Below are 27247 nucleotides of genomic sequence, written 5' to 3'. Positions count from 1 at the left end.
TAAACTGCAAATCTTTATTCAAGCAATTGATATTGTCATTTCCTCTCAAATACAAACCGCAAAATTTGCAAGAGAAATCATCTCATTTGTCAAAGTATATTGTCAAAGACAGGTTTTTACATCTACAAAGGTATAAAGAATACAACAAAACGTGATTTTTAAATGCTTCCCATCTCCCCTGTAAGGCTACTCTGCAATACTCCTTGACTCTATAAAATAAAACCAAAACAAAACTGGGCCTAAAAATATGTCATAAATCATTCAGACAACCAAATTGCAGCATCAGATTTTTCTGCTAAGAAACAGATCTATCATCTTGGAAATGGGGATGAATCATGACTCGCCATATCAAGGCATTTAACTAGGGGGGGAAATATGTGGTTTTCCAAATATTGATGGATTCCAACTTTTGGGAACTGCAGCTGGCATTGCCAACGATAACAAATGCTAGGAATTATACCTCAACATCTAGAAAGACAGAGTCCTCAAATCCTACAGTAAACCATTTTCATTGTCTGGAAATTTCTCCTACTCTTCATCCGTGTTTTATACCAAGTTTATTTGTTTTACTAGCCTTTTAGGAGTGAACGTCTATATTCATAGTAACTATTAAGCAACACGCTGTTGGCAATTATATGGTTAACTGGCCCATATGCAGTTAAGAACTTGAATTCTTTTAGTTTTGCAACCTCAAACAAGAAAACAGCTTGGCATCAGTGTCTTTGCTGGCATTTCAATCTTTATGAGAATAGATAATGAATACTTGAGAGCCAATGGAAGGAACAGCTTTTGCCATGGCCTTCAATTTTCAGCATCTGCAATTAAATGAAAAGCAAGCAGTTTTAGATCTCAAAATAGAAGCTATGATAATCCACACAAGAGAAGTGTCAGGCAAACCAGTTCTATAGCCCCACAACAGCCATTACATCAAGAAAACACCACCAATTCTTTACAGAGTTAGCATGCTTACAGTGATAGGCAGGATAAACAAAATGTCTTAACCAGAATGAGGAGCAAGTGCAGAATTTGTCTTGTCCATATGCATTGTGGCCTAGAGTTAACAGATTTTTTTTTTAGTTATCTCAAAAGCTGCAAATTGGTTAATATTTTTGCAGTGCACTTAAACAAACCAAGTTCTGTCAAACCATTGTCTGAATTAACTCCAGGCTGACACATGCATTCCTTTCTAAGCTATAGTTTGAAGCAATGGTTGAGGCACTTAGGAAAATTGTTTAGCAGTAGCTCTCCCCTATTCTTTTCCTTATTTGGTGTAGTGTAGTACAGTAGTTCAGATATTGGAAGTCTAATAGACAACACCCAATTCAAACCCATCCCTGCCAATAGAAGCTCAATGGGTAACAATTTTCACTCCTGAGCTATTTATAAAGTTATTATTCTGGGAAAAATAGGGTGTTATGCACACTCTCTTCAGCCCTTGGATGAAAGATAAGAGTATAAATAAAATTACTGAATGCATTACTGTGTTTCAAACTAAGCTGCTCATAAGGTTATATTCTGAGGAAAAATAAGAGAGGGCCCCTATTCCTTTCAGTTCCTGGATGAAAGATGGGCTATAAATCAAATTAATGAATGCATAAATATTTATATTTGTCATGGAGAAGCTGTAATCTCAAGGCCCAATTTTTTTTGGAGGTGGGAAAGTTCCACATATTCTCTGCTAATTTCTCACCTACTGCTAACCGGTAGAATTAGAATTAAAAATACGAAACAGAGGATAGGACAAAAACAAACTTGGAAATACAGTGAACATAAAGTGATTACTGTATATATCTGCATTTTGCAAAATCAAAACATTTGATGAAACATAAGCAGGAACAAAAATATTTAGCTGGGAGTCCTTTACAATCAGATCCTATTTGTATCTAGCATTACAATTCTCAAATGTTATCTTTAAGCTGTAGTAGGATTTTTTAAAAATATCAACATACTGAAGAAGAATTATTTCTGCAATTAGGTTATTTTCTTATAATATTTTCTCATAAATCTATTTTCCCTTTTGGAAAATAACAAAGCTATTAGTGGCTAATACTGAGCTATTACGCATTACCTTTCAAAGCACTTTCATGATAGTTGCTCAATGTCTAACACAGAGGCAATAACTGCCTATTATTTTCTATATGTTTTGGACTTCAACTTCCATTAAACTCAGCTAATGACAAAAGATTTTGTGGAATTGGTCGAAACTTCTGGAGGGACAAAATCCCTCATGCTTTTGATCTAACAAAAGTTCTAAAAATAACTTCCCAAAATGCAAATATATATATGTATATATTTGGATATTTGGTCTATTGATCAAATAAAGGCTTTGAACAGAACACTGGCTTTTCCCTTAAATTCCTTACGCTGTAAGCATTACTTACTTGATAGCATTAAAAGTAGTCCTTGTTTAGAGATCATCTGAAGTTAGGACAGACCCCCCCCCCCAAGGTATCTATGACCCACCTGCAGAGAACTGATAGTGGCATACACCTCGCCCCCCCCCCCCCCGAAATATAATCACATTTTGGATGTTTGGCAAATGGTTCACCCTTACAGCTGGTTGTAGTGTTCCACAGTCACATTATGCAGTTTGGGGAGGGGGGGGTTGCGAGAAATTGGCCTTTTTGGTTGGTTTATGGCAAAAACAAAACAAAACACCTATAAGGAATGTATTCACATATTTAACCACTGCAGCATTTGCTTAATGGCTGTGGGAAAAAAGAAGTTTGAAAAATTAGGTCAACGCCTCAACTTATGACAATTATAACTTACAATGGAAATTCCAGGCTCCGTATAGTCGTAGGTCAGGGTTGTCTTTCATTTGCTCCAACAGGAAGAACTAACTATTTTTATTCAGGAAGTCCCTAGGTGGCAGTAGAGAGCAACCTCTCTCTATTAAGGGGCAAGAAGCAATCAATCAATCAGAATAGAGCTGGAAAGGCACCCTGGAGGTCTTTTAGTCCAACCCCCTGCTCAAGCAGGCGCACTATACTAGGGATGGAGAACTTTTTCGGCAGAGTGCCCCAACTGAAATACATGCGTGCAGAGGAGCGCCAAAAACTCAAAGACCAGCTGGCCGGCACACATGTGCGTGCTGGCCACCTAGTCTTCAGGTTTCCAGGACTCTGGCAAGTGTGAAGACTAGCTGGCCGGCACGTATGTGTGTGCCAGAAACCAGAAGAGCAGCTGGTGATGGTGCCCACAGAGAGGGCTCTGCGTGCCACCTCTAGCACAGGTGCCATAGGTTCACCATCACGGCCCTATACTATTTCAGTTGAAAAACTGTCTGTCCAGTTTTTTCTTACAAGCCTCCAGCGACGAAGCCTCTGCAACCTCTGAAGTCAAGCTGTTCCATTGATTAATTATCCTCACTGTTAGAAAGTTTCTCTTCAATTCCAGGTTGCTTCTCTCCGTGATTAATTTCCATCCATTTGTTTCTTGTCTTGCCTTCTGATGCTTTGAAAAATAAGTTGACCCCGTCTTCCTTGCGGCAGCTCCTCAAATACTGCTATCATGTCACCTCTAGTCCTTCTTTTTTCTACAGTAACTATCCCCAATTCCTGCAACTGTTCGTTTTTGTCTCCAGGCCTATATTCATCTTAATTGCTCTTTGCACTTTTCCCAAAGTCTCAACATCTTTTTTGTAATGTGGTGACCAAAACTGAATGCAATATTCCAGTTGTGGCCTTACTAAGGCTTTATAGAGCAGTACTAATATTTCACATGGTTTTTAATATGTGCCTGTTTATGCAACCAAGGATTGCATTAGGTTTTTTGGCTGCTGCCACACACTGTTGGCTCATGTTTAAGTGATCGTCCACTAGGAGTCTAAGATCCTTCTCACAATTACTGTTTTTGAGCCAGGTTTTGCCTATCCTATACTTGTGCATTTGGTTTTTCCTAGGTGTTAACCTTGCTTTTCTCCACATTAAATGTCATGTTGTTGGATAAGGCCCATTGTTCTACTCATGTTAACATTGTTCAAGCAATATTAACGTGTTTCATAACATTTCAGATACAGCTGATGTTAAAATAAGAACGTCACATTTAGCCCAGTGCTTATTTTGCCAAAGTAGTTGAAAGATAGAGATCTTACCTGTAATTTAGAACAGAAAACCCAATATAAATATACAGGTAGTCCTTGATATACAGGTAGTCCTTGACTTACAACCATTTGTTTAATGATGGTTTGAAGTCATGATGGCATTGAAAAAAGTGTACTTTGATCCAACCTCAAAGTTATGACCGTTGCACTCCCATAATTACATGATCTCAATTTGGATGCTTGGTAACCGGCTTGGTTTATGACAATCCTATCTGCTGTGGACAAGGTGCTGCGACGGTCATAACTCACCTTTTTCAGTGCCCTTGTACCTTCAAACCATCATTAAATGAATGGTCACAAGAGAGCTATCTATAATGAGATGGAAATAATCTATACCACACATACTTTTTCCTAAAATATGTAGAGCAAATTTGATATAAATCTCCCTCTATGCTATCTTCTCTAGATAGCTCAATTAGACAGATTAATGAAAAAGAAGAGATATTTGGATTGCTGTTCTAAAACACTGAGCTTAATGGAGCATTTTAAAGTGAAGAGTGACTCTTAAGTTACTTTCAATGACACTCAAATGGTGATGTTGTTATTATTTCCTTAATTACCTTATGCAAACTAAGTCATTGTCTTGCACTACATTGTACATGCTCTAATTTTAAACTATGAATGAGACCAATGGAACTATTTTCTGAAAAATTCAGAGCTTTCAATAAAAGCGCAAGAAAAAGATTGAGGGATCGTAAGACTTACTTCTTGCACTTAATTTCCCAGTTCATACCTTCATACCTTCCTTTAGGTATGATACCGCCCCCTCCCTTTCTTTTCTTTAGCTACCCAAGGATTGTCCTATGGAAAATCCTTACTACAACCCCCATTACTGTATTTTTCAGAGTATAAGACACATCTTTTCCCTCAAAAGAGGCTGAAATCTTGGTGCATCTTATACACAGAATACAGTATTTTTTGCCTCCCAAAACCCCGCCCCTTCACAAAAATGGCCGTACATAGCCTTTAGGAGGCTTATAGGGTGCTCCTGGGAGTTGGGGAGGGCAGAAATGAGTGAAAAATGGGCCGTTTTGTGCTCAATTTTGCCCTTCCAGCTCCTAGGAGCACTCTATAAGCCTCCTAAAGCTTGTGCATGCCCTTTTTAAAACAAAAAACAGGACAGTTTTGACAAAAATGGACCATTTTTTGCTCATTTTTGCCCCCCCCATCCCCAGGAGCACTCTACAAGCCCCCTAAAGGCTATTCATGCCATTCTTTTGAAAAAAAAAAAAAACCAAGGCCATTTTTGGGAGGTCTGCAGAGTGCAAAAAACCTTTTTTAAAATTTGCCTCTTCAAAATCTTGGTGTGTCTTTTATACTCCGATGCATTTCATACTGCGAAAAATACGGTATCTTTTTCTCCCTCCATTTCTTTCAGCACATATGCAAATATGTTTGTATCTACATGCCGAAGAAAATTATCTATTACTTTTCCCCAAACACCTTTTCATATTTCATACATCCACTCTCATCTACAGCAAGCTGATTTATAAAGTAATTTATGTGGCATACATCTATAAAACCATTCCTACTTTAGTTATATTGGCTTAACATCTAATCTCCTGAGAAATTGGATGATGGACTCATTAAGCAACGGGCACATAATTCACTTCTTCCAATGTTTTATAGCTGGAATAACTAGATTCATGGATGCCACTGTCTAAAGCAAAATGGGTCCCTTTCTTTTAGAGAAGCCAAAATCCCAAGATAACCCTCCCCTGTTCTTTACCTATTCCAATGTTTAAATGGCAAATGTAAAAGGACATCTCTGCATTTATGCCACAAATCTTTACTTTGTTAGAAGAGAAAAACAACAGCATTCATATGGTCATTTTTAACTAATGATGCCCCAAGAAATATTTCTTGCAAGTTACTTTTGCAAATACAATCTCTGGCACACACGTAAGGAGCAATCAGTTTTAGCTGTTTCTGAAATTGTGAGAGACCCAATTTGCAGAAACCCAGTCACATGCTATATAACCAGGAAAAAGAAGCACTGGAAGAAAATTGTATTCTTCCTTATATCTGATTATGAATTTAGAAGAAGCATTTTGTCACCTGAGGGATAGAACAGGAGAGGGGAAAAAAATGATGTTAGCCCAGTCATTCCCCTTTGTTCATGCCCAAGGAGAGACAAGAATAACGATGCAACATATCCCAGATTGTTGCAGCTTATGAGAGCTGAACTGGGACAGGCTCTGCAAACCAAGCCTCATGCAGCTGTTCACTATGAAGCTCATACCAAATTTAACAGGAATTAATACGAAAAAAATCTAACAACTGTTAAGATGCTATTTATTGCCTCTTCTTCTCTAGCACTTATATTTCAAAGCAGCTGTTTCAGAGAAGTTAGGGGTAAATAGCGCCCTCTCTTGTCTAGTGAGCAGAAGGTAATGAAATAAAACACTTCTCCCATGACAGCTACATAAATGTTGGATTCTACTCAGTAAGCTTAAACAGATCACTTATTAGGGGTGGGGTGCAGCATACTGTGCAAGCATAAGAAATAGTCTTGGGCAGAAAAGGCTTCTTGTTAACCCCTCCCCTTTTTTTCTTCCATTCAATCATGCCTGATTCTCAGATATTGCCTAGACAGGTCCCTGCATTTTTCTTGGCAAGGTTTTTTAGAAGTGGCTTACTTTTGCCCGCTTCCTAGGGATGAGAGAGCAAGCGACTGACCCAACGTTACCCAGCTGGCTTCATGTTCAAGGGGGACTCAAACCGCCCCTCTCCCAATTTCTCAGGACAAATCAGTAAGACTAGTAACTGGCCTTCTATTCCTGCATCAACTGGGATGAACTGAACAGCATAGCAGTTTTAAAGTTTATTAATTATCTGTCTAGGGAATAATTCCCATAAACAGAAAACCTATTCATTTGAAATCCAATTTCATTTTTTTCACATTTCAATGATTGAGTTTTATTATAAGCATTCAGTCTGAAGACAATTAAAATTACCTTGTTCTTGTAAAATCGTATTTTTAAATACCTCATATTTATTGACCCACGTTCATATCAGTTATATATATGCAGTTGGTCCATGTCTTAAATTTTATGGTGCAACCCTTAACCCTTAGCAGAGACAACTGCCTCTCATCTGGGTGAACACACAGTATATTCATATACCGAACATCAATTATGAGCTTCTCTTAATGACAAATAATGACTGCTATAATGCTCAGGCGTATAAATATTTCCAGCAGATGTTATCAATGAATAATAAACGGTATTATTAACTTTAGGTGAAGTGCATAGGTAAATCTTCCCAGGTTCTTACTTTTTATCCATAATGGACATAGTTGCCAGCACATATTGCACTGAGGTTATGGGCAGTTCTTTGTTTTTTTTTTTAAAGAAAAAACACAATAAGTTCTTAATATGAAAAGCTGTACTGCATGGGAGTGTTTTATGGTACACAGTCCAGGGTCTACTATGCAAAGAACATCATTACTTACAGTTCTTCCATGGCAGAATGAAAGGCAAAGTTCTAGGAGCTCGCAGGCCTGAAGCTAGGTGGCTCCTATATCCTATTATTGGGTTGGATCTTGGACTGGGGAAAAGAAAAAAAAAGGAAACGTTCATGCTCCTGCTTTTGCTTAAATTTAACGTGTATTTTTTACAGGAGGGAGAATAATATATAGCTGGTTCTCACTTAGCAAGCATTCATTCAGTGGCCATTTGAAGTTACAACAGCAGTGAATCAATGGTAGCTGCACTCAGTTCCTTGACATTATGGTTGTACAGGGCCCTTCATGATCATGTGATCAAAATTCAGATGCCCGACAGCCTGGACTCCCGACAGCCATCTGCCCCCATGTCTGCTCTTTGGGCTCCCTTGCACTCTGCTGCCTCTACCACCTCCACCCTTCTGGGCTCCTCTTTGCCAACCCTGCATGCCTCCCCTGAGTTGACCTTTGCCTTCTTCTTCCCCTCACTGCTGAGGAGGGATGCCTGGCCCTTCAGGAGGCAGCTGCTGGCCACACCAGGCTTTCTTCCTAAAATATAAAACTTTCTTGTAAGGCTTTGGAAGATTTCAAAGCTTTGCAAGAATGCTGTATGCAATTCGGGCAAGGCACAATTACATTCCGTGGGCTGAGCAGAGACCAGGGCAAGAGAGACAATCAGAATGTTGGGCAGCCAAAAGGGCAGAAATGGGGGGAATGGCTTAGGTTGGGGTGGGTCCTTGCTGAATAACCAGGGTGGTTCTATTAACACCAGCAACAGAGAATGCCTGGACTGTCATTGGTTAAGTGGAGCAGTCAGGGGATGCTGCACTTTACAACCGTATCACTTAGTGACAGAAATTCCAGTTCCAAATACTGTTATAACTCAAGACTACTGCTTTGTTCATTATTCAACAAGAATTTTTAAGGTTTCTGCAGGTCAGGACTAATACCTTTGTATGTTCCTCTGTAACAGAAAGTTAAACAGATTTGCCACTGACATTTGCTACAGTTCTAAGATAAAGGTTCCTCTCGCACATATGTGCTAGTCATTCCCGACTCTAGAGGGCGGTGCTCATCTCCATTTCAAAGAGACAATGCTGTCTGAAGACGTCTCCGTGGTCATGTGGCCAGCATGACTAAATGCCAAAGGTGCACAGAACGCTGTTACCTTTCCACCAAAGGTGGTTCCTATTTTTCTACTTGCATTTTTATATGCTTTCGAACTGCTAGGTTTGCAGAAGCTGGGACAAGTAACGGGTGCTCACTCTGTTACGCGGCACTAGGGATTCGAACTGTTGACCTTTCTGATCAACAAGCTGGGCATCTTAGCCACTGAGCCACCAAGTCCCATTTAGTTCTACTCAGCATTTAATTGTGCTATTTCCAGTACTGAACAATCTCTATTCACCCCCACTCCCCCCAGGTTTGTTGCCATTTTATAATTAAACAAAGATCGAGAAACGAGCAGTGTAACCAAATTAGTTCTTAACAAAGCCGTAAGACAGGAGCTTTCAAATAATAGGTTATTACTAAATTCTTACATTGCAACAGTTCTCTGACATTTAGATGGAGAAGGGATGTTATTTTTTTTGCTTTACTTAATAAAACAGAATGGTGACAAAAAGAAAAAAAAAAGAATAACAAAAAGAGAAAACCCAGCTTGGTTCATTTGGGCATTTATTTGGATAACAATTCCACAATGTAGAAATCTAGCATGGATATATTGCTGCAGCTGGCAACTGAGGTCTACTTGCTCACCGTTGCATAGGTGTATGTGTATGTATGTATGTGCGTATGTATGTGCATATGTATGTATGTATGTATGTATGTATGTATGTATGTATACATACATACATAATCTTCCATCCTTCTTATCCTACATCTGTCACCTCAGTCTACTGCACAAAAATGATCCTTCCATGGCTGTCTGCCTGCTCTGGCCCACCGACTCTTGGCTTTCCTGCAGCCCACGTGGCATTTCCAGATCGCCTGCCACCCCCACCGCTCTGTTGCTCTCCGCTGCTTGGAAAGGTAGTCAACTAACCTGCGCTGCACCGCCTGCGCAACCCGAGTGTGCTGACCAAAGGGCCAGCAGGCTGCAGCTGCTGCCGGACAATGTAAGCCCCCAGCATTCACCACTTTTTGTCCCCGTGCCGGGGTAGGGTGCCCAGCCGGGCTGATTACCCTGAAATCGTGTTTCCCCCAAAATAAGTCATAGTGCTTATTTTGGAGCCCCCCCAAAATATAAGATTGGGTCTTGTTTTCGGGGAAACATGGTACTTGCATTAGCTATGCTAAGGTACATGAAATGTCCTATCAAACCAACTCATTATGCAGTTCATTAGAAAAGCCCTCTTTAAGTTGGTTAATTAATGCTACTTTATTCTAGCCCACATCTCTGGAATAAAGCTATAAGGTAGCTAAATACACCCACACTTTTTGATTTTACCTTAATGCAGTTAGTAAATTTCAATTAGCGGACACCTTTCTAGCGGTGTCATTAAAGGTGGATCTTGATTATAATTACTACATTGCTATAGTTTTCAGGGCCAATGGTCTAAAACTGGATTTGCCTATCTGGTAATTCTATCAAGCGTAAATTTCACCCAACAACTGGGAAACTCAATGACAAGGATATACGTAATTCATATAAGATGTGAATGATGGAAGCTTTAAACTTCTCTTGAGTTCCATCACAAGGCACCAGGTTGAAAAAGCAGTCACAGGAGGCCAGTATTAGGTTTCCCTGAAAATAAGCCCTAGCATGATTTTTCAGGATGCTCATAATATAAGCCCTATCCAAAAATAAGCCCCAGTTAAGATCGTCAGCCCTTGGGGGTGGGTTATTGGGGGAGTGGAGTGGTGAACGAAGAAGAAATGCAGTTGGTAATGCTGGGGAAGCTGAGTAGAAAACCTGCTGGTTTTGCTTACTTTGCAATCCTTCATTCCCCCAATGCTAGCTTTGCGACCAGTCAGTCGTGTGAACAGATTACAAAGTGCCCAGATTGTGATCACATGACTGCGGTGCGCATGTGTGATATTTTGCATTGGTTGGAAGTGCTTTATCCTTTCTGAGGCCATCGTTAATTCAAACTGTCGGTAAGCAAATGGTTATAAGTTGAGGACTGTCTGTAACAGTACACCAAAGAATAAAGTAATAGCTTTCTTAAAGGTCAGTAATAAGCCATAATGTTTCTAATGGTATAGCAAAACTTTTCAATAAAAATTCCTAAAAGAATGTCTGTTTAGAGAAAACAGGAATGCACAGGAGTTAAGAGAATGATGTTAAGTTTAAGAATGGAAAGAAAATACAACTTACCTGTTTACTGCATAGCGGTTTGTGCCCCAAACAAAGGTAGTGTTTGATTGGTCTTCTATATCTATTATTGCACAAAAATATCAGTTTTTACTTATGGCAAAGAAAATAAGTTCTGTTTTTTATTAAGGATAAAACTAATCTATGGTTTGGTATCAAATGAAGCAATGCAGAAATATAATTAATCTACATGTGAATGCATAACCTTAAGTTGTAAAATGTTCTAATTTCTGCTTAGCCAAGGATAATAATAGCACAGGACACAAAATAATGCAAGAACAGGGGTTTGACAGGAGTATCTTTTCATATTAAATATCATTCAAAAAGAGAAAGGGAAGGCTCAAACTTGCAGTATTCTATCAACTACACAATTCTCACCTTTGTCCCAATCTTCTTCACATGGAGGAGATTGCCATGAACTTATCACATTCACTTTTCTTTTATTCTCTGCTTGACTTGCTATAACAAAAAAGACTAAATCATAAGGAAAAAATGCTTCTAAAATGACCCAATTTAATGCTGTCAGCATTAATCCTTTGGAACCACATTTGACTACATTATAGTAACCCATCCCAAGGGGTAGCCTACAAATAGCTTCAGTTTATAGAAATGATGGGGCTTAATGGCTATTAGGTTTGAAGCAATATAACTGCTTCTAAAGGCCATTCTTTAAAACACTATAAGAAAACAACAACCCTTGACCATTTCTTCCATTGGTTTGAGTGATAGAAGCTCTCAGTAGGGTCTACATCTTCTATAACATTTACCTGGAGGCTATAGAAAATGAAGGAGCAGGAATTTATTTTGGGTGCCCATTGCTTCCCACACATGAGCACTTAAGAGCATGAAACTAAAACATTGTGTTTTCTTTCAAACTCCAAACTAAAACTCTGAAATACAGAGTTCAAATCCAACTACCCTCCAGCTGCACATATAATGCTAGTTCTCCTTATTTCTCTTATCCAGTTTTATTTTTTTACTTACAATCAGGAGTTGAGCTGCAAGAACATGCTGTTTTCTCACAATAATCCCCTTCTCCTGCCTTAATTCAAGATGTAAACTACATTATAACCAATAAAGTTTAAATTAAAATTATGGGATGAGTATTTCAGAGTCTCCTTGGCTAATCTTAACTGCAATTAATGTTGATGCCAACCTTTTGACAATTAAGTCAGTGTGATGATATTCTGTTAAATACAAACTTCAATCTGGTACTTAGTTACTATGAATCACTGTTGCACTGGCTCAGAACAGTAGTTACTCCCAGGTTTACAGTACATTACGTTAATAAGGGATAAGTATTCAGGTTTATGCGAAACGATATTCAAGCTATGTTGGTTCTTTCATATTTACTTATCCTGGCACATTTATACATATATTAGAGGTTGTAAATATCTAATGAGATTTTGATTTCCAAAGTACTTCAATCTGAGTGGTTAAAACATTGCTATTTATTTTCAATCCAAAAGCTAACTGAGAGAATGCTTTCTCCTTGCAGAATTAGCCCAACTAGCAGATGGGAAAAAGTTACCCTGGTACCAACAGAAGGGTCCATTCTGTCCAGACTCAATACGCTCCATGCAATCTTGATTCCCACACTACAGAAAGTGAAGGAGCTAGGAGCTCAAGAATGCCTCTTCTCAGTAGATGCCCAGCCTTTGGAAAATGGCACTTCCTAAGATAAGAAATGCCCCACACTTCCTGGTTTTTAAAAAGTCCTTAAAAATATTTTATACTATGGGCCATGTTGGGTGCTGAATGGTACTATCTGTCTGTAAGTTTTCTGATGATGTTTAATCACTTTTTATGTATAGCATGGTAAATCATCTGGAGTTATTTAAGCAATGGGCAGTCTATAAATGATTGCATCAATCAATCAATCAATCAATCAATCAACCAACTTCCAAGTATGATGCTAATGTTCAATTTCTCTTATATATATTTGTGGACTAAGAACACAATGATGTTCACTTATTTCATAAAAGGGAAAGTAATATATAGCTTTTGTTCCCGCTTGCTTCACTCCACTGAACACCAGTGGAATGCCAGTGACCCAAATTATTATTTCCAAAACCTAACCCCGACTACCTTTTATTATAACATCAACAATTTATGTCACAATGTTTGACAATAAAAAGTCATTGATTTATGAAACTAAGGACTCACAAGACCTGTTAGGTCATTTAAAAAATAGTAGCTAAAAATAGTAGCTAAAAACCTATGCCACTTCAAATCACATTCAACAGCAAGCCACACAGTCTATAATACCTGCAACAGATGCTGAAAGCCCTTTTGAAGGCAAAAGCGACAAACCATTTTTGAAACTCTAACAGCAAAGTAAGGGACTGTTATAGCTGTCAACAGTCAATTCCTAAATATTTATTTTTACCGATGTCCTGCTCAATGCATCGTTTGTCATCACAGCTTGATATGTGTTGACTGATTTCATCCCTGGGCACCTGATGACGAGCATTAAATGGGCAAGTGACCAGCTGTTCCACAATCCCAGGATGGTTCTAGAAAGATAAGTACAGATAACAAAATCATAGCAGCCTTACTGAGAGGTCTCCAAGACATTGTCTTAACAACATGAATGCATTTTAATTCAAATCTTAACAATCAGTGACATATAACTGTGACATAAAGTAAGTACTGTAATTTCCTCATTTTTCTGTGAAACATCCATTTGGCATCAATACGTTTGCCATCATCTTCTTCACAGATTTTTGTTTTTAATTTCCTAGTCTGGTTTACAGCCGAATTACTAACCATATCCAATCAAGATTTGCCACATGTGGCTGGGTGCCATAATTTAGCCAGGCTATGTAAAACAAGTGCATAAATATATTATCTTAAATAACTCTAGAGAAAGGCAGGACATAGGGAAAAAATATCGCAAAACCCATCTCCTGTTGGATTCTCCATACTGTCACCATCACTAGCATAACAAGTGTGAATCCCTACATAGTGACCACATTCAGAAAATATTTCAGGTCATCAAAATCATAATTTGAAACCAAAATTTCCTCTCCATACTAGTTCCATTATTCTTCTTATATTTATCTCTTTTATCTATTAGGTCACTTTTGCCTGGAAGGAGAACTCATGTATTCTTGATCTTTTTGGGACGTTCCCCCATTCCTTAGTCCATTATTGTCCAAAGCCTTTTCATTAAACTCCAGAACAACCACTACCACAGCATCTCTACCAACTGCTTTTGGGAAATGGTTAATTCTAAATCAATGCATGAATATTTATGGAGATTCTCAGTCATCCATGTCATGCTTGTCCCAAAGGTGCTTTTTTCAAGATGCAACTGGACTTTCTTGTTTTTCTTTGTTGAGATTTCATTTCTCATCCAAGATTTTTCAGCTCTGACTGGATGGTTTGCATTTATGAAGTGGCACAACATAGGAGAACAGACCTATCAGTACAAGATTCAACAGTCCATCTGCATTTAAAAAAAACAAAGCCACCAAAGACAGCCAAGTCTGCATTTGGGACATAGAAGACCACTGGTTTGAAAGAAGAGTCAAAGAGGCCATCTATGTCAAAACTGAACTTTCCTCTCTCAACAGAGGGGGAGGGATACAACATCATCTATCTCCAGTCTACAACACAGTCCTTTCAGTAGTTCCAAGGCTCCACACCCATTTGCACCACTCAGGGGACCCTGAGGACACAGATAAACCTCCAGGTGGCCTCAACGACTCTCTGAAAATAATGCAAATGACTAGCTGTCTGCAAGGAATATAAATCCTTCCATCCTACCCCACCATCCAGCCAGAGCTGAAGCAGCTTCTTGGATGAGAAGCAAAACATCTTCAAAGAAAAACAAGAAAGTCCAGTTGCCCCTTGAAAAAAGCACCTTTGGGAAAATGCATGAATATAATCTAGTTGTTTATAAGATTAAAGATGTGGCTTTGTAATTTATGAAGAGAAATGAGCTTGATTACATTTCATTTCTGGCTGTTATTTGCCGTTCCTTCTGAGAAGATATACATAGCCTAGGTTGGGGTGTCAAACTCACGTCGTCATGGCATCATCCCCTTCACTAAACCGGGCAGGGCCAGCACATGATACCTCCTGATGGCAGGCCATGAGTTTGACATCCCTGGCCAGTGGTGGAATATGACCGGTACGAGTGTACCGGTGCCTGCTGGGAGCACCAGGTACCGTTCCAGTATGGTGCTCTGGAGGGCCCACCTGCGCTCCTCACCTGTATTTGAGCTGTTCAGGGCTTCCGTGCATGGAGCATACGGCACCTGCGCGATGCTCCGAGTAGCTGGAGCATCGTGGACGGTAAGTATGCATGCACGTGCTGCGTGCGTTCATGTGGTGGATGCCCGGCCCCGTTGCGCCATACCAGTTGCAAAGGGATCTGGAACCCACCACTGCCCCTGGCCTATGTATTTCAGCATTGATACATATTGAGAATATCTGAAACATTGATTTCAACAACACTTCAACTTTTTGCTAAGCTTGCATAGGAAAAACCTGTAGCTGTGTGATGGAAACATATTGAGGGTGTTTTTCTTGAAGAGAGGCAACTTGAGTTTCTATCATTTCATTTTGAGAGCCTTATTATAAAAGAGAATTAGATAATTGATTTATTTTGCAGGGAGGTGAAAGACAAGGCAGTTTGCCTCATTAGCACTGAATGAGTTGCTCTGATGCAGTAAACATGAAAAGGCATTATAATGCCAAATCTCAATTAGATGAAGAAATTGAAGACCAGGTGCTCCAGGGAAAGGAATAGAAAAAGAAGCTGAATCCAGTTTGAAATGTTTTATCAAATTCAAAATATTCAGAAGCTAATATGTTTTATATTAGTTTACAAAAGTAAATTTACTGGAAGAAGGCAGGAGTCTGGAGTTAAGGGACCAGTTTGTAAAGTATGGTTAAAATGCATGTTCCTTGGAAACAGGAATAAAGATTAAACATGTTAGGTTAACTGAGGATACTGTGACAATTCAAGGACTGGCTGAGGACAAACTACTCAGATTTTGTCTTCTATTGTTGAGACTGGCATTGAGACAATAGACAAACTATTCTGTTCCACTGATTACTGCTTGTTTGGAACTTAATCTCTGGAGATTATCAATAAATGTGTGGGTTAAGAGCCTTCCAAACGAAATTCTGACTTGCCTTTGTCATGTAAAAACTTGGTGGTCTCAATGCTGCTGATGGGTTCTCCTGTTGGTACTAAGAAGATACTGAGGCCCACTTTATAAGGAAAACAGTCCGGTCGAGTCCTTAGTCGCTGCCTGGAATGCAGCGGCGACGGGGGCTCTAAACCGGATTGTGCCTTTGCGGCCTCTCCGAGGTAGCAGATCCAGGAGAGCTCCTGGATCAGCGGCCTTCGATACCATCGACCATGGTATCCTTCTGCGACAGTTATGAGAGGTGGGAGTGGGAGGCATCGTTCTTCGGTGGTTCTCTTCCTACCTCTCAGACAGGTCGCAGTCGGTGTTGGTCGGAGGACAGAGGTCGACCCCGAGGCCCCTCAATTATGGGGTGCTGCAGGTCTCGGTCTTGTCCCCCCTATTTAACATCTACATGAAGCCGCTGGGTGAGATCATATGGCGGCACTGGATTAAATACCACCAATACGCGGACGATACACAATTGTATCTGTCCGCCCCGGGCCAACTCAGTGAAGCAGTAGAAGTGATGGGCCAGTGCCTGGAGGCTGTCAGGGTCTGGATGGGAACGAACAAGCTTGCACTCCATCCCGACAAGACCAAATGGCTATTGATGTTCCCTCCCAAAGATTGGCTAATTATTCCATCTCTCAGTCTGGGGGGTGAAATTATACGCCCCTCAGAGAGGGTTCGCAATTTGGGAGTCCTCCTGGATCCACAGCTGACTTTAGATCACCAGTTATCGGTTGTGACCAGGGGGGGTCTTTGCCCAGGTTCACCTGGTGCACCAATTGTGACCCTATCTGGACCGGGAGGCACTTCAGATAGTCACTCACGCCCTCGTGACCTCAAGACTGGACTACTGTAATGCGCTTTACATGGGGCTGCCCTTGAAAAGTGTTCGAAGACTTCAGCTAGTCCAGAATGCAGCCGCGCGAGCGATTGTGGGTGCACCTAGGTACACCCACATTACACCTATCCTCCGCGAACTGCACTGGCTGCCCATTGGTCTCCGGACTCGCTTCAAGGTGCTAGTTGTTACTGATAAAGGCCTACATGGCATCGGACCTGGGTACCTGAGAGACCGCCTCCTGCCAATTACCTCCCAAAGACCAATTCCATCGCACAGGCTTGGCCTTCTCCGGGTTCCATCTGCGAGCCAATGCCGGCTGGCGACCCCCCCGGGGGAGAGCCTTCTCTGTTGCTGCTCCAGCCCTCTGGAACAAGCTCCCTGTGGAGATCCGGACCCTACTACCCTCCTGGCCTTCCGTAAAGCTACTAAGTCCTGGCTGTTCCGGCAGGCTGGGGGCTGTTAAAGCACCCAGCCCCATCCTAATTGTGACTGTTGTGGATTTTAAAATTGTTTGTATTGTCTTATTTATTCCCTCCCCTGTTTATTGTGAGCCGCCTGGAGTCCTTCGGGAGTGGGCGGCATACAAAACCAATAAACCTAACCTAACCTAACCTAAAATCCCTCAGCGTTTTTCCAAATGAATTAATAGTGTAGTATTGCAGAAATCATGGAGAAAATATTTGATCATATTCTTGGGAAAGTAAAAACATATCCCCAGGAGTATAAATTATGTATAAGTATCATCAGAAGTCAGGAACCCAAAGAACCTCCAATTAAAAAAATTGTATGTATGTATGTATGTATGTACTGTATGTATGTATATAAAATCCCTCAAAGAAGAACAAATATTTGGTTCATTATTGAGGAGTATGCTGCCTAAGCTGAGGTGACATGTTGAAATGGTTAGATTCACCAAGAAAGATACAAGTTTAGAGCTGGAATAAAGCCAAAATGGAAATTTACTATTTTTAAAGTTTACCTAGCTTCTTTTCTAACTTCTTACAGGTGAATAAAACCATTGTTCTAGGGATTTTACATTATATCAATCTAACAATAAATGAGTAGCTTATGTCATATTTGGGAGGAGGAATAAGGAACCTCCAAATATATTCTGAAATGAAGCAAATTCTGTCTAAGCTGTGAGAGTTGATGTATGATTGTTTATTTAGGTGCTATGTACTGGAATAACATCTGAATTCCTGAATATTACAAAAATTTTCATATGAGGAGCTAAATTAAATAAGTGAGTGAATCAGCACCTGCATAGACAGATTTTTCTTAACGAAGATATACTATTTTACATCCTTTCCTGATTTCTCACAACAGAAGCCTATGGCCTAATTAAACTTGATCTTAGCCAAAAGGCCTAATTCTCACTAAATTGATGGATCTGTTTCTGAGATGTGCCACTTAAGTATGCAGCTGCGTGGGCTTCACATGATTGAAACATCTCCCATACAAAAAAAAAAAGCTATAGTAGTAAATACATTGTCCCATAGGACATTCCTATCCTAATCTCTTTTCTGGCCTAGTTTTCAATTTGAATAATATACATTAAAAGTATTCAACTGGAGAAGCACCTTATTTTCAATGAGAATCATGTTTATTTGGAACAATTTTGTATATCATCAAGAATTACTCTGATATTTACCATGAACCTAGAGACTTCCTTCACTGAACCATAAATGGTTCTATAATCAGTGGTGGGATTAAAATAATTTAACAACCGGTTCTCTGCCACCTAGTGACTGGCTGAGTAGGCATGGCGATGGTGGACATGGCCAGGGGGTGTGACAGGCAGCACTTGGACTCTTGCAACTCCCGAGAGCAAAAGGCGGGCCCTGTTTTGGGCCTAGTAGGCCTCCCTACAGCCTCCTGGAAGCAAAAATGGACTGTGGGGGGACGCTGCATCCCCTGCACCCCATTTTGGCCCTAGTAGGTCTCCCTGAACTTACCTGGGAGCCAAAAGGGTGTGTGTGTGGACTCCTGGAAGGGGCGAGGCCAGCCAGCAATTTAACAACCAGTTTGCCAGAACCGTCTGAATCCCACTACTGGCTATAATTACTTAACTTTATATTGAAAAAGGATTTAGTCAACAGATACCTGTATATATTACAACATTTGTATATTGCTAACTATATGGACACTTGGCAATGTATATAAATTCATCCAATAATAATAATACTGCAACATTGAATAAAACATGTTCTTTGGAAGTGTTCTGTCTTTCTAAAAGCAAGCAGTAGGGATATCTGAAGTTCTAAGTGTTAAGCTGTTAAATAGAGATGGTGCACAAATTAAGAAACTTTTTTTTCTAACCAGCTTTCCCCTAACATGGGAAGATACTCACTATCCCTAATGGGAAGCACTCATTGAATGGGGCAACTCCCTTTGAATTAAGTGGCCCTATAATACTTAAGTGTCAAAGCATGTAGGACTCTGGTGACCAAAGCAGTGCCCACAATACCAATGTTATATAATTCAGGATCCTTTCATGCATTGGCAAACAGGTTGTACCAGGGACAGGTTCTGAAGTTTTCAAAGGTAGTTCCATACAGAGTGCATTGCAATATTTCACCCAAGTGTATGTTATTTTATATTATTGCATCTATGTATTTATCAAGCTAACTTGGTGTGTGTGTGTGTGTGTGTGTGTGTGTGTGAGTGTGTGTGTGCGTGCTATGGATTGAGTTAGTGCAACTGCTTCCATCATTTTCTTGACAACCTTCTTAAAAAGGAAGGAGACTGAGGAAGCTCTGTCTAAATCTGTCAGATCCGAGAGGCTAACCATGTGTCACATACTGGCCCTGCCCAGTTTAGCGAAAGGAAAAAAGTCCCGATACATCAGGTGATGCTGCCGTGACAAAGTGAATTTGACACCCCTGGGCTAAATGATCATTTATTTCACAGCAGCTGGCAACATCCCACTCTCCTAGCAAGCCATTGTACACTTCCCTGATTAACGAATAACAGATTTAGAAGGGGCAGGTCATGTATAGTCCAACCCACTGCTCTATACTATTTCTGATTAAGTGGCTGTCCAGTCTCTTCTTGAAAGCCTCCAGTGAAGCACCACAACGTCTGAAGGCAAGCTGTTCCATAGGTTGATTTTTCTGTCAGAAAATTTCTCCTTATTTCTAGGTTGAAACTCTCCTTGATGAATTTCCATCCATTGTTCCTTGTCTGGCCTTCAGGAGCTTTGGGATTGTCCTCTCTGTGACAGTTCCTTAAATATTGGAACGTTGCTATCATGTCATCCCTGGGCCTTCTCTTCACTAGACTAGCCATGCAGTTCTTGCAACCATTCTTCATGTTTTAGCCTCCATGCTCCTAATCATCATTATGTTCTTCTCTGCATTCTTTCTAGAAAATCAACATCTTCTTTATAGTGTGATGACCAAAACTGGATGCAGTATTCTAGGTGTGGTCTTACTAAGGCTTTATACCTTACTAAGGTATTAATACCTCATAGGAACTTGATTAAATCCCTCTGTTAATGCAATTTAGGATTACATTGGCTTTTTTGGCTGCTGCTACCCACTGCTGGCTCATATTTAATTGATTGCCCACTAGGATTCGAATAGTCTTCTCACAGTTACTGCTATTAAGCCAGGTTTCACCTAATCTGTATGTGTACTTTTGGTTTTTCTTATCTAAGTGTAAGACTTTACTTTTCTCTACATTGAATTTCATTTTGTTAGATAGGGCCCAATGTTCAAGTCTGTCAAGATCCATCTTGTTCTTGAGCCTATCATTTAGGGTGTTGGCTATTCCTGATTTGAGTTACTCAGTACACTTTCCTCTTATTGGTATGTTATTTCTGTCTTAATTGCTAAAATGGCTTACTAATTCTCCAAAAACTGCTGGAAATGTAATGAACAGGAAAATGATTCATGCCAAAATCATATTTACAAGACCAAAAATACCATTTCAAATTTGGTACCGCTCAAAACCCAATCAAGATAGCCAGTTCTTTCTCCACCATTTGCAAATGATGAAAAAAGAACACTGGGACCACATTTTGAAATGGAGGGAATGGAATGAAGGGGATTAAGACTAAAACATATCCTGAGGAAACTGGGAAGAGCAGTAACACTGACTTGTCCAAAAAACAAGTAAATGTATCATTTGGGAAATAAGCAGGTAGTCAAATATTCTTTATACTCTGCATTGTCAACTACATTTAAACAAAAAGATTTCCACAGCTTACCTTACGACACTTGACAAGGTGGTAGGGGAACCTACAAGCTCTGATTTGGTGACTTTTGTCATAGGGGCACTGAATTAGTTTTTCAGGATCCAAAGCATCTATTAAAAAAGAACATTGAAGGACTAATGAGTATCCCACAAATACTCTTCTAAATGCAATGCAAAAACACACCAAAGCATTGGAATTAATCAGATAGGTAAGAAAAGCTATCAGTTCTTAGTATTCCACAACCACAAAATTACTTCAAGTTTGCTGGCTAATTAAATTCACTCAGAAGGTTTAGGCGATTAGGGTACTAAACAAAGAAATGTAGTCAGTAGTGCAAGACAATGCGGCAGATGTTAATGAGCATATTTATGAAATGAAGAGAAAGCTGCCGAAAATCTGTATCCCTGAAGCTACTCAATTAGACAGTCCAATTAAAAGAGTTATTCAAGAAAATTGAAGAGGTGCTGCTCACAGTCCCCACTGGCATTATAAGATAAGTGGCATTCGTCTGAGGGAGGCAGTCATTGTATTAGGCTACACCTTTCTGCTTTCAATTCAGAGACCACAACAACACACAGCTACAGGAAAAAAAAATCTGAGGACAATATTATTAAAATCTCAAGTGATCTATAAAAAACCCTGAATCTTTGCTAGCAGACTGTTCTCATTATTTTTTTCTTTTCTTCAATATGTGTATTTCCAATGAGATGCTATGTGAAAAAAAATTTCTTCCATCAGTGTAAAAGATTACATTTAACAAAATAGTATATGTGAGATGTTCTTGGATTGTACAACTAAAGTACAATTCAGTATACTTATTTACAAACAATTCAACAGATTGCCATCCCAAGTGCAGCAAAATCATGTCTATTTGATAAGTTTTTAAGGCAAGGGTGTCAAACTAGCAGCCCAGAGGGCCTATGCATCATACAGGCCATACTCGCTCGAGCTCTGGGAAAGGAAAAAAACATTATGATACATCACATGATGGCAACATGAAGTGGTGAGTTTAACACTCATGTTTTAAGAGATGGGATCAACAGCTGAAAGCACTAGATACTTTCAAACAAAGGAATCCAATTCCTATCATATGCTTATTATTAGTAAACTAACTAAATCAACCTAATCGTTCTTCTGGCAACTGACTTATCCCATCCACTGGAAATGCACATTTTTCAATATCTTGGCAAAATTGAAAACTGACATTTTCAAAGTCCTCCTACTTGCCATAAAGGAGGCTGTCACTTGGTTTTCTACCCTCAGTAAGGAAAAAAGATCTAAAAACCTGCAGTGCCCTGATTAGGGTTGGGACTAATCTTTTTCTTCCAAACTCCTGGATGACAACTATGGGCGTAGAGGGGAACAGACTACCTACAAGAAGCCCCATCGTAAGTCCTCTTGGGCTGGCTGGGAAGGATGATCCTTTATTAACTCTTTTATTCCACATATACGACGTGGGTGCCTTAGGGAGATAGTATCATCCCACAGAGTTATTTGGGAACAAACTGAATTGATAACCACCCTCTCACTTACTGACCGGGGTAGTCAGTTCACACAGCACATTAGATTGTCTTCATGTAATGAAATGTGTTGTAGAAAGAAGGCCTGAATATGGCATTCTCCTGACTCTGGGGTGGATTCTATGGGAGGACAAATAATTTCTATAGCTAGCAGCATGTTTAAGCAAATCAGGTACAACTGAGCTCCAGCACTTCCCTCAATGTGAAGTTTCCAAGTGGAACTCACAAAAGCACGATTTCCCTGGACTTCCGAGTACCTGGGACACTGCAACAGTCAAATACATACCAGTTGCCAAGTGTCTGAATTTTGTTGCCCAGAGGTGATTATCAAGAGCACAGGTGGCAACTAAGATTAAAGATTAAAAACACAAAGCATTTATTCATGTACACATAGTCCACATTTAGTTGCCGTTTTTTAATAATTAAATTTATCTTACCATAGCTGTCTTCTGTATTCATTGTTTGGAAACTGATAGAAGCCTGCCGAAAACTTTGGTAACTCTGCTGTTATGACCCACAGGCTTCTAAACAGTAGAAACCAGGATATAATGAAAATTATTCCAATTAATACTTTTTATGGTTCATACAGCTGTTACTCATATAATAGTAGTCAGAAAAGCTGGGTGGGAGGCAATAATACAGAATTTATGAGAAACTTCAAGTAATCCAGCAAATGCTAGCTATTACACATCTCTTATACTTTCTAAATGGGCACCTACCTGAACAAATTTCCTTCCCTACAATCTTTCACTGTTTTGAGAAAAAATGATTGAAAAAAGATTACAGTCAGAAACATGCTCCCTAGTTTTGTAAAGTAATTTATTATCATTTCCTTTATGTAGGCTGTATCATCTCTGAAAACTGCAGATTGCTTTTTGTGTTAAAATCTGGCAAACTGGTACTATGGGCCATAATTCAGTGTTTCTGCTTCATTAAATATCCTTAATTCTTACATATAAAATGGTTCAATTTGTGGAAAAGTGCCAAACCCTGGAAGATTTTTGCATTCCCATTTTAAGTCTTGAGCGTGTTAAGAATGCCAAAAACCTGAGAGATTTGCAGATCACTTAAGATTTCAACCATTACAAAATAATAACACAGACTGCAAACGATGGTATGTTAGCAGCAGCAATGATGCACTGGAAATATCTGCAGAAAATACCATTTGCCTGCGAGCAATAACTGGTGGCATCACAATAGAAAATCTAGAAGTTAAAGTGCTCAAGATTTTATAATTAAAACAAACAAGCACCTGCTACATAACACCCCAGATTTAACAAAAGTCTGAGCAGTAAGTAGTGGCAGTATTTGGAGACACAGAATAAAAGAGACAATTATAAAATACAAAGATCTGAAAATAGAAGTAGGACAACAGTGGTAAAAGATAGTACCAGTAATGATAGGTGCCTTGGATTCTGGTCTCTGTCTAGATGTTTATAACCAAACTTAAGTCGTCTCATGTTCTTCCTGGAGGGCAAATGCTTCCTCGCGGCACCCCCCACCCACACAAACGTAGAATTAATTTGTGCAGCTTCCTTCTAATAGACAAATGAACTTTGGAAGTAATAGTGGTGAGAACTACCTGTAAATCATATGGTAAAGGTCTACTTTCCTAAGAGACTTTCAGCATTTTGCATTGATATGGAACTGAACTTGCTGGGACAGCCTGGCATGGACAAGTTAGCAGTTGCCTGAAGTTATTTGTAGATGACCTTTCAGACATGAAATGATTTATGCCCAATTGTTTGGTGATCTTTTAACATCCCTTTCTAGACTAATTAGGCATCTATAACCTTCTTTCCGAATGCCTCGGAGAATTCTTTTCATCTAAGCAAGGTGATTCCACACATACTTCAACAATAAAGAGTAAAATGCTTAAGGCACTGGGCTAGAAACTAGGAATTCAAGTTCTGCCTTAGCCATGAAAACCAGCTGGGTGACCTTGGGCCAGTCACCCTCTCAGCCCAACTCACCTCACAGGGTTGTTGTTGTGGGAAAAATAGGAGGGGGACGGTGTGTTGGATATGTTTATCGTCTTATTTGTAAAAATAATAGATAGAAAATAAATAGAATGTCTGAGGTTTAAATAAGACAAGTCTCACCCACATCCTAATTATGTTCTAATCATTTACACCTGATCTGATGTACTTGATTCTAATTTTAGGTACTTGAGATAGTGATAAATGTAGGAATGTACTTGTTTTCACATACAAAAATTGCATTTAGATTTCAGTTATACAAAAGAATATCAAATGTAAATGGTACATATTTGTTATATCCTTTATCCATATTGTTGAAATAAAGATGAGATACCGTAGCTGTATGTTGAAAAAAGCCGAAAGTCTAAAATTTCAATAGGGTTACCTTACTTATTCAAATGATACTGATATTATTGGGCAGTTTGAATAGGGGAATACATTTTCCCCTTCCAGGAATAAATTGTTAATTATATGTACTTTCCTAAAGTTTCTTTAGTTTTACATAAATATAGGCAAAATATTTTTTCCAAGTCTTGCCATTATTCAAAACATATAAAATACTACTTGATGAAAATATTAGCATTTCAGTATAACCTTGCAAACAGTCTATTTAATTAATAAATCTAAAACTTTAAAAGACAGCACTATTCATATATTCCTGCTAATTTAAATGTTAGCATTTATAAAACTATAATCTCATTAATCTTTATAAAAAATCAAATCAATAATAACCTTTAGAGCAAAGTATGTATGTCAGCTTGCCCTAAGAGAATTTGAAACAATTACAGGATATCTGCTATAATTCTTATCATCGAAATCCAATAAAATGATAGTAACTTGCTTTCTAAGTGATAATACAGATAAAATAAGACAATATTTCCTGGATAAAACTGGGAAAGATGGCTACAGCTCCTAAAATAACCTTCCTAAGCGAAAAGCTAAATTATAAAGTCACTCAAACAGAGGTACTATCTGACAAATAACCTAAACAATAGATCTCCCAACATAGATTATACCAGGTCAGAGAACTGAACTTGGAGAAAGACCATAAGAAAACTTACTATCAGAATAGCTCTTTAGATAAGAATCAGATTTTACAGATAGTCCTCAACTTACAACAATTCAGTCCAAAATGTGTTAACAGAGACATTTGCTAATGGATTTTGCCCTATTTTATGACCTTTCTTGCCTCCATTATTAAGTGAATCACTGCAGTTGATTAGTAATCTGGTTGTTAAGTGAATCAGGCTTCCCCGTTGACTTTGCTTGCCAGTTGTTCACAAAAGGGGAATCACATGACCTTGGGACCCAGCAACTGTCATAAATAAAAACCAGTTGCCAAGTATCTAAATTTTGATCACGTGACATGGGAAAGGTTGTAATTGCAAAGGCTGTAATTGTGAAAAATGGTCATAAATGACATTTTTCAGCGCCATTCTAACTTTGAACGGTCACTAAATTAACTGTTGAGGACTACCTGTACTCTTCAACTCATACAAGCAGTAGAGGAAAAAAATGGAAGGCAGGAAGAAGAAAAACAGGAAATCCAATAAGACACACATAGGCCAGATGATAAGGGTGCTGCAACTATGCAGTTTCCATTTGAAATTTTGAGAGCCAGGGTGAAAGGAGCAAGAGAATACTACGGAAGTAGATAAATTGCTGGTTCTGAAGACATGAAACCCTGACTATCACAGTTACGTAAGATACCACTGATCTGAATATATCTAGAGAAAGAGGACCATTGCTAAGTCACTCTGAAACTAGGCTCCTTAAGGAAAGACGCTGCTCCTACAGGAAGCTGATGTTGTAGGGTGGTTATTGTGAAGAGAAATGGAAGTGAATGGTTCGCACACCGCTTGGCGCTCTTGGAGAAAAAGGAAAAAAAGCTCTTGGTTAGAATAAGCAAACAAGTCACGAAAGAGAGGCAGGACAAGACTGGAATCCACCATGCTCCCCTCTTTTGTACATCACTGTGAGCTAATTTTTTATTTATTCACTTATTGTCAGATAGCCACCCGTGTTCCTCTTTCATACATCACCGCGAGCTGATTTTTAATTAATTAATTAATTAGCTTATTGGTTAGGTGAATACAGTGGATAACCAAGTACCCATCTTGCAAATTGTATTGAGAAGACAGATTAGCCAGTATAATCGGTAGAAGGTTCTAGCATTGCTGGCTAATCTATATTAGCCATAAGGCCTTTTATTAGAGCTTCGGAAGAGAGACTGAAGGTAAGACGTCTTCCTGCCACTGTAATCTTTAAATGTTTTAGCGCCGATATGTTTTTCAGCCTTATACAACCCTAAGAGTCCAAATAAATATGTTGTAACCCTAACCTTTACCACCTTCTACAGAAATACACCCTATGCTATTTTACAGCCTGCTTATTTTAAAGCCCCGAAACCGACACGTATGCCTTAACTTCACCAAAAAATAAAATAAAATAAAAAAAGCTTTATCCTCTTAACGCGGTTAGTGCTCGGCGGGAGAAAATAAATAACTAAATAAATCTCAAGAGAGCCCAGGACATTAATAAATGGCGGCCCCGCCCTTTGGAAAACACCACCCGGTATCAGAGCGAGACGGGAAGCGAAACTCTCGAAGCCACGTAAAGGGCCCGTTACCTACAAACCCGCTCCTGGGAGTCACACGCGAAAAGAACTTTCCCCCGCCAATGTGCCT

At 39.3% G+C, this 27247-nt stretch overlaps 1 protein-coding gene across 2 annotated transcripts; it reads right to left on the bottom strand.

The window, feature by feature from the left end:
* Positions 1-27246, bottom strand: GTSF1 (gametocyte specific factor 1). 2 transcript variants are annotated; one of them, XM_032208780.1, is made up of 9 exons: positions 27190-27246; positions 23019-23105; positions 22868-22927; positions 21074-21171; positions 13256-13382; positions 11245-11325; positions 10870-10930; positions 7560-7654; positions 1-815 (listed from the first exon to the last, which is right to left on the bottom strand). In XM_032208780.1, exons 2-9 carry the CDS (start codon positions 23038-23040, stop codon positions 802-804), a joined length of 558 nt encoding a protein of 185 aa, XP_032064671.1. In that variant the 5' UTR covers positions 23041-23105; positions 27190-27246; the 3' UTR covers positions 1-801. The 2 variants fall into 2 exon arrangements, with proteins under 2 accessions (XP_032064671.1, XP_032064672.1); XM_032208781.1 differs by lacking the exon at positions 22868-22927.
* Position 27247: the final 1 nt, after the last annotated feature.

The sequence above is a fragment of the Thamnophis elegans genome, chromosome 2 (genome assembly GCF_009769535.1).
Source record: "Thamnophis elegans isolate rThaEle1 chromosome 2, rThaEle1.pri, whole genome shotgun sequence".
NCBI classification, from domain to species: domain Eukaryota; kingdom Metazoa; phylum Chordata; class Lepidosauria; order Squamata; family Colubridae; genus Thamnophis; species Thamnophis elegans.
Note: the sequence above shows the minus strand (reverse complement) of the source record. Positions and strands in the feature narration are given on the sequence as shown.